This window comes from Alosa alosa, chromosome 5 (assembly GCF_017589495.1).
Source record: "Alosa alosa isolate M-15738 ecotype Scorff River chromosome 5, AALO_Geno_1.1, whole genome shotgun sequence".
In the NCBI taxonomy this organism is placed as follows: Eukaryota; Metazoa; Chordata; class Actinopteri; order Clupeiformes; family Clupeidae; genus Alosa; species Alosa alosa.
Window position 1 is genome coordinate 4,006,345 of NC_063193.1, and position 14,204 is coordinate 4,020,548.

Below are 14,204 nucleotides of genomic sequence, written 5' to 3' on the forward strand. Positions count from 1 at the left end.
AAAAGGACCATTTCTTTGACCAGAAATAACAATAAATCTGTCTGAGGCCGCAAAGGTCCATTTAACCATTTAAAAGAAATCAGTTTAAACATCTCTATCTTTATTAGCCTCAGACATGTGGCATAATCGCCATAATCGCCATACTCTGCATATGTGGTGTATTGTGCAGTATAATACTTTCACTAACTGTTTATGTGTTGGGACAGCTTCCATTTGTAGAGAAAGTGTGTAGCGCTGTAGCTGCCTGGCCACTTTAGCTGTTGGCCATAGCAACTCAAGCTTGGTAAAACTGATTGTTTTTGTTTTGTTTCATACCGACAGTACTCGGTGACCGAGAAACAGAGATCTATGTGAAAAATCGACGATTTCTCCTTTAAGATAAATTTGCTTGTTTTCATCTTAAAATAAGTCAAACTCGTCTTAAATTAAGTCAAATGATTTTACGAGAAAGCGCTAGGTAAGTCCCTTCATACTGAAAACAATACCTACTAGATTTTTTGATCTTGATATAAGATTAAACACTTGGTTAGATTGTATTAGATAAGCAGTTTTTGCAGTGTGGAAGGCTAGAAAAACATTATCTAAAACACTTTATCTACATGTATATTGATCCATAAAAGGAACATTTATGAAAAATTGTCTAAAGATAATGTATGTTACGACATAAAATAATTCTACAATTCAACTACAAGTACAATATCAGCACTGAACAACTGCCTGACAGCATCATCAAATATATAGATATATTTCCGCAAATCATTGCACAAACAAGTAAGGCATATTCTTGCTTGCCTGAGACCATGACAATGAGACCTGACCATGACATGCCCTAAGACATGACCTGAGACGATGTGTGCTACATCACACCTCACCACATTGTTGTAAAAACAAAGGGGTTGATTTGGTGTTTAACTTACCTGAGGAAGGTGTCCTGGAGTTGGTGTGGCAGGGCAGCAAAGTCGAAGGCGCAGTAGGACTGGGGCAGGAAGACCTCGGTGCCCCTCTTCACCTCCACGGGAGGGCTGGTCATTATGGGGGCTGCGCTGCCAAAGAACTGGTACGCATACCTAAGCACCAGAGGAAACCATACACTACATTAATTATATTATATATCATCATGATCGCTCTTCTATATCATAAGCATTTTTCATATCACAATAATAACTATATAGTTATGTGATTATGTGTTTGCGTAGTGAACCAAGTAAATGAAGAACACTACACAAGCACACACCTCAGGGTGCAGTTGACAGGAAATCCAGTGTTGAGGTCTCGGATGCTGCGCAGGTCCATGGAGAAGCAGTAGTGGTGAGCTGAGGCTGGGATGGAAACCTTTGGAGCTGACACTGAAACTGAGGAGACGAGCTCTGCTTCTGGATTCTTCTTTGCGGCGGCAGCCGCTGGAGGGGAGAGCTTTGGCTCTAACAAAAACATCCCAGAGATTGAGAGTAAATTCCAACTATACACAAATAAAGTTAAACAAATGACACAGTCTTTTAATGACCATATTTTGCTCTAGACTACAATGGGAAAAGCGTAATTGAAATAAACCAATAAATGTGTTACAAAAGTACATCGTAATCACTCTCCAGTATGCTACATGTGAAGCTTACTACCAGGCAGTGTTGGCCGCTTCTCTTCCTCCTCCTCCTCCTCTTGTAGGCTCTCAGCATCACTCTCTGTGTGGGCGCCTCCTTTGATTGGACTCACTGACCTGTGACCACCACCAGGTGTGCTCTGGCCAGGTGAGGGTGACCGTAAGCGCTGTTCATCAGTGGGAGGTGCCAGGGCTGGAGCAGGGGCAGTAGAGGGGGCCACGGGGGCAGGTGATGGGGGCCCATCACGAGGCACAGCATCTTTGCCCGTCCGAAGGCCATCACCACTCTCCCGGCCAGCTGCCTACCAGATCAAACCAAACTTTTAGTGTTTGTTTATATTTGTATCAAGGATTTGTTTAGTTCATTTTTATATTGCAGTTCAGCTTTTCGGATTTTATAAAATACAGTACTTTTATTATTGCACTGGTAATATCTTTTACATTACATTTTTGTACTTCCTTTAATGGCATACACTCGACCATAACATCAATTTCACTGCATTACTTCCACTTACTGTTTCCTTCGGGATAAAGTTTGTGTGTGTATATCTATATAATAAAAACAATGAAAAGTCTCAAGTAAAACTATGAAAGAACACAGTGGCACAATCCCAGACAGGCAGAGGCACCAGGCAGGAGTGACCCAGAGTGTGTCTGCTGCTGCATGGGTACCTGCGGGTTAGCCGTCTCCTTCCTGAGGGTGACAGACACCCCCACTGTAGGCTGCAGGTCTGTGGGAACACTGGGCAGACGGGGCCTGGCCTGGGCAGGGGACTGCAGGACAAACGCTCCCTCCACAGTGGCTGGCTGTGTGCTTACGGAGACACTGGTCAGGGCGAGGCTGGATAGGGACACCTCAGCACTGCCCAGAGAGTGGCTTCCACAACACAGGTGGATCTGAGATGAAATGGGGAAACACAAACACAGACATGCAAACACACGCATGCCTTATAAAACACAACAACCAACTTGAAACACACTAATTCTCTTGTAATGAATTTGAATGATTGGCAAAACATTTCCAAACTAACAAGTCACCATCTACCTGGCAAGCCCCTGCAATGTTCAGTCCCCAAAAAGCTGTTTTGAGATTGAGTGCATTAAGGAGTAGACAAAACAATAGTTCTAAACAGCTTAACTAGGTATTGGAACCAACATAGAGGGAGAACAAAGAGACATGGCTCAACAACACAGAGCACACTGTGAAGTTAATGGAAAGACATTCAAGTGCACATTCTTTTGGCCTACATCACAGAAAGTTCCTAAGACAAGGCAAAAATATGCCTTGGCACAACAAAAATCCTAAATGCACTATGTCTTGTATAATAACAGTAGAAATCAAAATAGTGATCCACTTGCTTTCCCTTCCATGTTGTTACCTCCAGACTGGGCTGCTGGCTGAGATAGGCTCGCAGGATCTTCTCACTACTGCGGATGCGCACGGAGGCTCTCTCTGGCTCAAAGCTAGGGCTCATCACATTCTGGAATGGCTCACTGGTGATGTCATTACCCAGCAGTGTGTAGTAGAAGAAAAAGTCCACGCCCTCCCTGGAGAGCTCTGTTGTTCTGCCTATTAGCTGAAGTACAAGAGGACAAGAAAATTCATATTTTCTGTAAACATACAAAGTATGTGCTGACACAAGGCAATGGCTCCTGCTAAAGGTAGTGTCTAAACTAAATTGCCGTTATTTGGCTTGTTGATCTTACACAAAAATAGTAAAAGGTCCAAAATGTTGGTATCTGCTGGAAATGGCATAATGCACAATTTAGAACATGGGCCAGTTTAGTTGAACATTCTAGAAAGCAGCAACACACACATCTTTGCATTTTCTTTGTTTTGCATGAATGGGATTAATGATCCTTGAACAACAAGTTCAACAAGCTGCTTTCAGACATGTCCTTCGCAGTATATGCAGAGCTTTGTCCAACGGAGGTCCATCCCTTCGGGTAATTCAGATATGATGCCAACATGCTGACATTATGCGGTCATATGTGTGAACGACACCGACGCACATTAACAAAATCATTTACATAATGTCCGTCGGAAATACTAGGAGGGGAGTAGTGTTACAGCCGGCTAAGTTCGGAATTCCAAATGGCCGGTTATGTTGTTCATATATACGGCCCAACTGCTTGGCATCCGCTGAACATGCGGACTTCCACGTAGGTCTGAAAGCAGCTACAGGCTGGGACAGAAGGTAAAAGAGTGGTGGCTACCTGCTCAAGTTTGGAAGCACATGCCACTGTGACAGAGAGAACAAAGAGCTCTGAGCAGCTGTCTGCAGGGCCGAGCTGATGAAAGCCCTCCTCTTCATTTAGAACCAGCTGCAGTTTACCCACCGGCACTGGAGACCCGAGAGAGAGAGAAACAAGTCAATCACTGACATAGTAAACATGACTGCAGAAACTACTACAAAAGAATGTAGTTGTGTACGGCACTAAAAAGGTCATTGTGAAACAAAATCTTAAGCTGCGTTCATGATGACGGTAAACTCTGAAGACCTGACTTGAAAAACGCTGACTTCCAAAAAAAGTGTGTTCATGAGATCAGCTCGGAAAACAAATATGGACATTTGCGTTTCTGTGTTGTCTTTACAGACAATCCATAAATAATTTATTAGAACTGCATACTGTGGTCTTACATCTGCACAATTTTCAAAAATATTGCACAAAAAGTACCACACAGTGGAATACCTGCAAAAGCTCAAGATAGTCCCAATGTCATGTTGTATAACAGTTTAGTCTGTGAGTATTGTCTGATTCAGACTATGGGTTACGTTTTTATGAATGATTTCAATTCTCATCTAAGAAATGCTCTGAGCGATAAAAAGCAACTGAGAAAAAGTGAGCTGAGGATGCATTGGGCAAGACTACGTACTTTTTGTAATGCTTTACTAGAATATATACAGACACCTGAAAATATAATAGGTTGGACACCTTGTCTTGGTGGGGCCTTCCTGGCCTTAAAGGACTCCGGGCTTTGCTTCTCATCATTCTCCAACACCATGGACAGCAATATTGCTGGCTTTAGCTTGGTGTACTTGCTGCTTAGCAAAGGAAACCACCTTGGAGGCTGAGAGATGACATTAGAGGTCTTCTTCAAGTCAAATACATTTCTCCATGTAATTAAAAACATAGTTTTCCAAATCCAAAGTTGTCACAGACTCAACATATTAGTGCCTGTGGTAGCATCAGGGGCACTGCTTAGCACAGATGGGCCTATATGTTTATCAGTAATGATATATTAATTCAGTTCAGCAACAAAGACATACCTGTTTGATTTCCTGGATGGATCTGAGGTCAAGAATTATGTACCCTACACACTCTCTTTGGTTAGTGGTTGTGTCCACAGAAAAACACTGCAATTTGATGGGTGTACGTTGGAGTCTAAGGGAAAGGTGAACCAGTTAAACTCTGAATAACATTGGCTTATCCAGAACAAAACACATTCCCTTCAAAAACAAATGTTTGCATCTAGCAACCTGTGCTGGTGCAGAGTCCTGCGATCAAGCTCCCAGGCCAACTCAGTGCAGAACTGCGGTTGTTCCTTATGATCCACGGGATCTGTGGAAAGCTGTTCGCCGTCAAACTTGGCCTGAACTATTACAGTATGACGCTGGATCTTGGGAAAGTGACGACCTACACGAAGATACGAGAAAACAAACCAAACTAATTGCGTTCATAGAAAGAATTAAGAGCAGTTGTGTGCAAGACATTTAAAACTGCGATATATAACACAAGTGCGTAAGATAGTTAACATTACATCACTTCAGTGCCGTGTTAGGCTATGAAAGCATCACATCGAGGCACTTAATGAGAAATTGATAGAATAAAGTTGCCTCCGGTGGGTTACTTGTAATCCGACACATGGAATATATTAGTCTAAAGTCACTGGAAAATGTTCCGTCGTGGTTTCCAACCTAAACATTGCTAACTGACTCGCATAAATCCAACCTGCTGGGAAACCACTGACAACAGACGCCAAACATATCAGCGTTGGAATAACGTTAACGTTAGCTTGCTTATCCATGTCTACGTATCTTGTTATCCCAAATTACAGCAAAGTTACTGCATTGTAGGACTTGGACAACTACAACGGGCATTAAACATAAAAAACAATTAGCTAAAACAGTGTCTGTGATTTGTCTTCCAAGCTAAAAGTCAAATGTCAAACAAGTAAAGGTGCTTACCTTCGAGAATAGACACAACGATGAGAAGATGATCGGATTTAGAAGCCATAGCTAAATTAGCTAGCATCCATTCATAGGTTAACTTCGCTCAAGTTGTTTCACGTTGCTACTTTAGATTATTCAAACCTTTAAATTGGGTTTAAAAACTAACTATGCTAAGTGACAGTAGGCTCGATAATTAACATTTCACAATGGGGTTGGAGTTACATCGTGGCCTACCACCCTGTCATGTACCACTTCACTTCACGGTCAACAACAGCTTTTCGTTCACCGCCGCCGCCTCTGATAGATTCAAAACAATTCAACTTCCGTTTTCCAGTTGCAACGTGTGGAGCGGACAGGGAAATGTAGTTTTGTTTGTAGGCTCGGCCCTTTTCCTACATTTAGGAGATGCATGGCTCCACATTTTTAAGATACCCCTACCGGAGGTAGAACTAAACGCAACAATGTTTTTCCTTATCTCTAAGGTCTCCCATATATGAAATGGATTCTTAGCTAAAATATTTTACTGCTAAGATTGTTAAATTAACAGATATTGTTATACACCCCAAAACCAAAAAAGGACTAAAATATAGCCTGTCCGTATGGGAGTTAAGGCATATAAACTAGTGCAGATCAATCACACAAGCTCTGAGAGCTTTGAAACTTGGCATGTTTATAGTCAGGAAGTTGCTTTACCTACTAGAAAAGACTGGATGTGAATATCTTGATGTATGGAATGAATAGAGACATGTAAACATACACCTAAAATAAGCGGACAAAAAATGAATATCTATGCAGAATGTTTTCATTTACTTTGTAGCTGCTTTACCAGGGATTATCATAGAAACACATATGATGGCTTATGGGAAAGGTGGGGTTGTACTGAATCCAACAATACCAAATATGTAAATATAATAGGCTATGACAAGTTAGGGTGTTCTGTCACTCAATCTATGAGGTGTCCAAAATGAAAGAAAACAGAACACTAGCAAAATACAGTCTCAAGTCCAAATCACATTATCAGTGGTGAGAAGAATGTTGATAAATTCATTGTTACTGCAAGGCAAGTGCTGATCTATATTTACATTTAACAATGATACATTTCATATGAAACACAGATCCACTTGAATCAGGTTAACACTGGAATGGAACACTTTTATAAAAATATTTACATTCACTTGAATTTTGTTTTGGTCAAGTCATTACTGAATAATGGAAAACTAGATGTACCGCAGAGCGGTACAAAATATGACCGCCGCCCAGTCCAGCACATGTTTTCCACAAAAATAAGTCACGCTGAAAGGCATTCTAACTGTCTCACTGAATTGCATTACACTCTCAAAAATAGCGGTACGGTTGGGGTACATTTTTGTTCTTTTAGGTACAACTTTTGACCCTGTACCTTAAAGGGAACAAAATTGAGCCCCTAAAGTACTAATATGTACAGTTCCTGGATCATTAATGTACCTTTTCGCAAAGGGACCATATTTGTACCTAGGCTACAAAAAGTACATGGCCTGTCACTCAAAAGTTGTTGAGGGAGGAGATTCGGGACGGGAGCAACTGTTATTTTTCCCCTTAACGTTGTTCATCTCACTCATCAAGGAATGGCTCAACTTTCAGTGAGGAGCTTGGTCAAAGATTGTGATCTTTGGCTTGGTGTGAGAAAACACATGTGCAGGATGGAATAATCTTTGTGGAAGAGGAGGCAAAGCTATTCAGAGGTAAGGTGTAGTTGCAATTTATCGAAATTCGGTTTGTAAATTGTAAATAGCCTACTGTTACAGTAATGGAGTTAGATTGTTGGCTTAAAGGCTAACATTAGCATTAGCTAGCAACTTAGCCTAGGTTAGCTATGAATTCAGATATTTTAAATGGAGTTCAAACTCCTTCAATAATGCATGACTATCGTGATAAATAGTAAGGAAATGATTTGTGTGTGTGTTTTATCTACTTTTCCATGTCATTTCCCATGTCGATGTTACGTTTTTGTGGAAGCCAACTTTCACTAGCAATCATTATCCTAACTAGCTTAGCCCATAGATATATGAGCATCCTAGCACTGTTAGCCATACATACTTGCTAACTTCCCTGAAAGGCTGGTTTAATATCAACGGTAGTGCAGGTGAAAGAAGCCTGGTATGTGCATACATGCAGTAAGCATGGTCACTCTCAGCACTGTCATTTTGTTTAGGTGAAAATGAATTAGTTGAGTTGCCTATGTTCACCAGAACATCCTGTTTGTCATTACTTATCTAGTTAGAACATAGACTGTATATATAGAACTGGACAGTGTGCCGTCTGTTAAGAGTGATGCGAGCGCTAGTCCAGAGCCCCCTGGTGGCTGGTTGCAGTACAATGTGTAACTCCGCCCATCCCCATGTATTTCAATGGCCAAGTAGCCAACTTTCCGTGTCACTTTTCTCACCTAAAACTATTTTTGTATCTACAACTTTTATTGAAAAAATAGTTTTCAAGATGCTTCAATACACACAATTTTTTCTTTTCTCGCTGAAATTTTTTTTTTTAATGTTATATTAACAAATCTAAAAAGGGCGTGTTTACACCTATGATTGACAGCTGGCTGGCTGCAGACACGACGCTTTGTCCATTATGTTTTAACGTCTAACACATTAACACATTATTGGACCATAGCTTAACGTGAGGAGGGATTCAAAGTTACAAATGCTTAGTATGCTCAGAACAGCGGTATCTGAAAATGCGTTAAGGTATCGTTGTTACCTGCGATTGCACTGCTGGAGAAGCATTTTGCATTGGTATGATTTGATCAGGTCTTGCCAGTGATGTGTAATCCTCCGTAGGCGTGCATCATTTCAAAATAATACGTCTAAATTGAAAACTGTGACAACTCATTGATAGGCTCTCTCAATATGTCTGTAATCGTATGCCTCTACCACAGGCTTGCTAGTCAGAGAGGGTGCTCCATTATAAATCAAAAATGTAATATTGCAGCCTTCATGTCAGCTGTAAAAATATGAGAACATGGACCTACTACATCAGGATACTCTGTAAACATTTTACACATAATCAGGAAGCTACTTTGCTGTTCAGTGTGTGATGTGTTTAAAGTGGTACTACGTTTAAAGAAACATTTTTATTCTTTGTTTCAAGTGCATAAGAAAATACTACATTATGATGATGGTTATGGTTACCTTTAACAAATACAAAACAATATAACATTTAAAACAGGGATCAATCAATAGCCTAATGAAATAAACAATGAAAATGAGGGGGGAAAGCAATATTAAATAATAATGCCCATTCAATCAATAATATAATAACAATAACATGGTAAGACTACATTAAGGAGAATATCAATAATAAACAAATGTCAAATTAATCAACAGCCTATAATGAAAATAAAACAGTACTACTGCATACAAACCATAATGTATAAGAAGTGCTTAAAAAGACCAAAACTATCACAAGAACGAAGAGCACTGGGCAACTCATTCCACCAACATGGAACCACTGAGGAAAAGAGTCTTGAATTTGACCTAGCGTTTAAGACTGGTCGACACAACAGAACAGCTCATCAGAAGACCGCGGTGGGCGGTTGGGGATGTATATCTTGATCATTGAATTAAAATAACAAGGAGCAGATCCAGTCAGTGTCCTATAGGCCAAAGTGAGAGATTTAAATTTAATTCTGGCTACTGTAGGGAGCCAATGGAGAGTAACTAGGAAAGGAGTTACGATGTGTCCTCTTTGGCTGATTGAAGACCAGTCATGTTGCAACATTCTGAATGATATATCACACAAAAGAAATTAAAAAAAAACATTCAATATTGATTTAGTATCAACCAATAATTATTCTGATATTAATATTCTTGTAACGTCTACATCTTTGTGTAGGCTACAGTTAAATACTAAGCAATGGCCTCTGACTTAAATACCAATATGGTATTTAAGTATAAATACTTAAATACCTTAATATGGTATAGTCTACGTGAGACACAGGACTACACAGTAAACCCATTTAAAAAGCATAATCTCAGTATACCCATTTAAAATAGGCAAGGATACGTATTCAATAATATTTGGGGTTGCTCACAGTATACCCACCACTGCAACTAACTAACTAGACTACACCACTGGTTAAATGGCGCATTGCAATTTACAATTTGTGTGAGTTCAGGGGCATACAGAAAGTTGAAGTTTGGGTGACATCAATAAAGAAAATAGAAACAAAGGGATGTGTACAGCCTCAAGTATGAATGATGTCACATTAACAGAAGGTTCAGAGCAGCGGCAGACCTTTCTTGGTGCCACGCAAGTTATTGAAAGTCATGTGTTTTCAGAAGGATGTCAGGGAGATGGATGTCAGGGGACTTGCAGAAAGGAGGAGGACATGCCACCTCAGACCACCCTAGCCAAACCACTTCACGTAGGCATTCCCTTGCTTGCAGACTAATGTAGACCATGGAGACCACCTTGCTGCCACCTCCAGTACATTCAGCCATCTTACCTGCAAAAAGGAAAGTTACAATAAAGTTAGTCAGACAATTTTGCAACATTACAAAGCATCTAATCAGGCACTCAACACCACTAGTAATACCAATTAATTAAATATATGTGTGCAATAAACTTCACAGCCTACCTAATGTTAACTACACATTTAAATATGCGGTGGGAATGTTATTAACTTGCGTCAGCTTGAAAAATAACGTTATCAGTATGACTGATCATGGACGTTAGATGATAAACTAAGGTCTTTCTCAAATGTTCACCGATATCCCTGGGAAGTGACTGGTTCTTGGCGTAGTGTTTAATGCAGGCGTTTCATTTATCGATCATTCACTTATGCGGTCTACAACTACCGACCTATTTTTTACAGTCTATGCTACCGACCTACCATCACAGAAGTAGCTCTAACAGAGGTGTCTGTCGTTAACGTTAGAAAAAATGCAACGCTGGCAAACTGGCTAGTAGTTACATTAACATGACGGGTTGATGAGGTCCATGCTTCACATTACGTTAACGTTAACTTGCGTTGCTTTATCACATCATACCGTTGCTTTATCACATCATATACTGTACTGACTGTTTAGTGTTATTTATCCCCATGTACAGTCAGTCAATGGTTACTCCATGTTGAGATGGCATACATTAAGATTGAGATATTTGATAACAGCAACAACTAATAAAACCAAGTATATCATGCATCGACTGTTACGGGAGCTGTGTGCTAATCTTCACTTCAACGACTAACTTAACCTCCCGTTGACGGTAACGTTAATGTAGCTGCTAACGTTAGCATGTAATTCGCTGTCCGTATTTCTGTTGTTGGCTCATTAGTATTCACCATACTAAATTCTCACAGTTTATAATGAACATAATAAGCTCTCTTAGACATATTTAAGAACAATAGACAAAAAAAAAACTTTTCAGTTGATACGCAACACTTACCAGACAAGAACAAACTGATTGTTGTTTGTACTGTTTAGTTAACTCACAGCCGCAAAATTCATCCAGCCAGCTAGCCTTCGGCCCGAGTCGACCCTTGTTGTGGAAAGGAGAAGGGGGGGTTTCACTTGACAAAGGCGTGTTTAACTTCGCTGAGTGGCAACTGAGTGGGCGCGTGCCTGACCGCTGACTCCTCTTCACTGCGCATGCTTCAACTTCTGCTGCGCAGCCGCACTTCAAATTGGTTGCAAATTTTCCAAGATGGCGTCGCCTCGGCGGCTTCAATTCCATAGAACACTGCTGAATTATGCAAATTATAATAATACAGACAACTTTTAGATTTTTTTTTGTCCAATAGCAATGTATTTGGTTAAGATCAGTGTTGGGCAAGTTACTTCAAAATCGTAATGTATTATGTATTACTTATAACTGACATTTCAAAGTAATTCATTACATTATAATATTACTGTCTCTGAATTGTAAGGCATTACACTACTATTGTATTACTTTTAAGTTACTTTTACCAAAATATCTAGAAATATGGATTTGGAATTCTAAATGCAGTTTATTATGCTCAATGCAGCTCATTGCACTCTTATTAATGTCATCATATGGCCGACTATAAAGATGTAATCTGCCTGTTCCCAGGGATGGGTAGTATTTTTGAAACATGTAATATGTATTTCAAATGCAAAATAGTATTTTGTCATTTGTATTTCATTGGGTTGAAGGAAATGGCTCTGTATTTCGTATCAAAATACTTTATTGGTGTGTATTTTTGTATTTTAAAAATACGGCAAAATACTATATGTGAAAAACACAAAAAAAGTAGATACTACACACAGGTGTAATGAATAATTGGTAATTAGGCAACAATGGTTTATGTTTATCGCAATCAGCTAATGTGAGAACAGCTGTGTTCAACAACACTTACAGCTTTTCAGTGACGGCTATTGCTGAACCATCAGCTCTGGTCTGAAGCACTGGTGTGAAGTCGTACGCAAGTAAAGACGAGCAAGTTTACCTCTGCAAGTTCACATAAGGACACTGACAAAGGCAACCATGTCCCATTGTCTCCATGCCAATCTTCAACAGAAAAATGTCAGATATCTCAACCACAATGACATCAATAGATGGTAAGGTGTTGAGTGTGTTGGAATTCCCTTCCTTGTAGCATCCTTTTCTGCATTCCACAGTGGGGAGAAGTTCACCTTGTTTAATTAAATAACAATTCTATTTCCTTATTAGCTGCATACTTGAGGTTGGATATTGAGGCACATCAAGTCTCTCACATACTGGAACTTCAAGATACATAGCCGTGTGATTTTCTTATTCAGTTCTGCACTGGACTTGAATTACAAATTTCGGCACAGATACACAATTATGATTTTGGCCTATTGATTATAATGTGGTTAATTGAAAGCTCTGTCAGTCATTTGGATAAGCATCAGCTAGATGACAATGTAAATGTAAATTCTTGAATTATTCTTAATTCTGATCACACTACATGAACTTGCATACGGTACGACAGGGGCTAAATTGTATTGTTTTTTACTATATAGTTTTAATAGGCTAAATGTTTGGGATAAAAAAAGCTTTTTTGCAGTGCTTCCTATACTTCCTTGAAAAGTATTTTGAGTAGGCTATTTTCTAAATACAAAAATACAGTATTTTATTTTGATACATACCACGCACCTTGCCACGCACCTTGCATGTAGCTGTTCGCTTATTTCCTCTGTGTACAAAGTTATTGTAACTGAAAGTAATGATAAAAGGCACAACTCCGGGAGGACTTCTTGTCACCATGGTCAATGCATTTTTTTTTTATATATATATAACTGTGAGTGTGCACACATAGCGCATGCGTTACGTTTTTAAAAAAAAAAAATAGTCCAGTATTTCTTTCGAAATTGAAATGAAGTTGTATGGACTGGACTATTTTTTATTTTTTTTAAAAGGCGACGAAATTGTGAATTTCCAGAGCGTGTTACGCCACACTCGGCAATCGACTCCTACGGACTTTCCCCTAAAGACGCCAGCTGCAGCAGCAACATTTACGGAAAGGTACTGGCTTGATGAAATTCATTCTCGACTCTCTATCCGACCACATAAAGACCTCGGGATACTTCGGTTTGGCTTTAGGGACCCTCTACTCACTACCACGTAAGTGTAATGTTGTTTGGAACTGTAGAAGAGGTATAAAAATAGCGTTTTGTAGCGGCGAAATGAGTTTTGACTAAAAACGGTAAAATCGAACTTTCTCAAAACACATCCGAATGACATGATTTTGATGTCAACTCAACGTATGTACTCCCAATCATCCGTAAATTGATCTAAAGTGCATTTTACTCCGGATAATTCCTTTAACATGAACTTGAAAGCATACAAGGTCTGTTGGAGTGATTACTAACTCAAATATTGGTATTTTATAGATCATATAAAGGTGTTATTAGTGCTATCGTGCAAATTAATATATTTTTTCTTTCTGCATATAAACACAATGTGGCTACTCAGGCAAAATATTGTAAACCAAAGTGTTTTATTATTTACACTTACATTAAGAGTCATAACATGTTTTACGTGAATATGTATATTGATATGGATATAAGATACTTTGATGTTTTGATATGAATGTGTTTTTAATATGAACATGTTAACATTTATTGTACCTGTATTCATGTGGAGTATTGTGTGTAATATCCCCCAGAATAAACATTTAAATGTACTTATTGGTTGTGCATATATTTTAGTTGTACCACCTTAAATTTTCACTGGGGTTGTACCCTTGAAGTACCGATTAGTACTAGGGGTGTGAATCTCTCATGTAAAAGACGATATGATTCGCATCTAGATACATGGGCACGATTCGATACAAGAAAAGATACATGTTTATAAAAAACGATTCAGTACGATTCGATGCAATTCGATGCAGTTCAAGAATGGAAAGCATTCTGAAAGATTTTTTATCATTTGCTCATGGTGCACATTAATTTTATATTATCAATTAT

At 39.2% G+C, this 14,204-nt stretch overlaps 1 protein-coding gene across 1 annotated transcript in view; it reads right to left on the minus strand.

The window, feature by feature from the left end:
* LOC125295073 (centrosomal protein of 120 kDa) overlaps positions 1–6,058 on the minus strand; it is a gene marked incomplete in the record, with an annotated part of 22,318 nt that extends 16,260 nt beyond the window's left edge. Inside the window, 10 exon segments of the mRNA XM_048244221.1 lie at positions 918–1,067; positions 1,235–1,421; positions 1,617–1,899; positions 2,270–2,494; positions 2,977–3,174; positions 3,815–3,942; positions 4,535–4,670; positions 4,870–4,984; positions 5,080–5,236; positions 5,788–6,058. Of these exon segments, the coding sequence (XP_048100178.1) occupies positions 918–1,067; positions 1,235–1,421; positions 1,617–1,899; positions 2,270–2,494; positions 2,977–3,174; positions 3,815–3,942; positions 4,535–4,670; positions 4,870–4,984; positions 5,080–5,236; positions 5,788–5,854 (1,646 nt within the window).
* Positions 6,059–14,204: the final 8,146 nt, after the last annotated feature.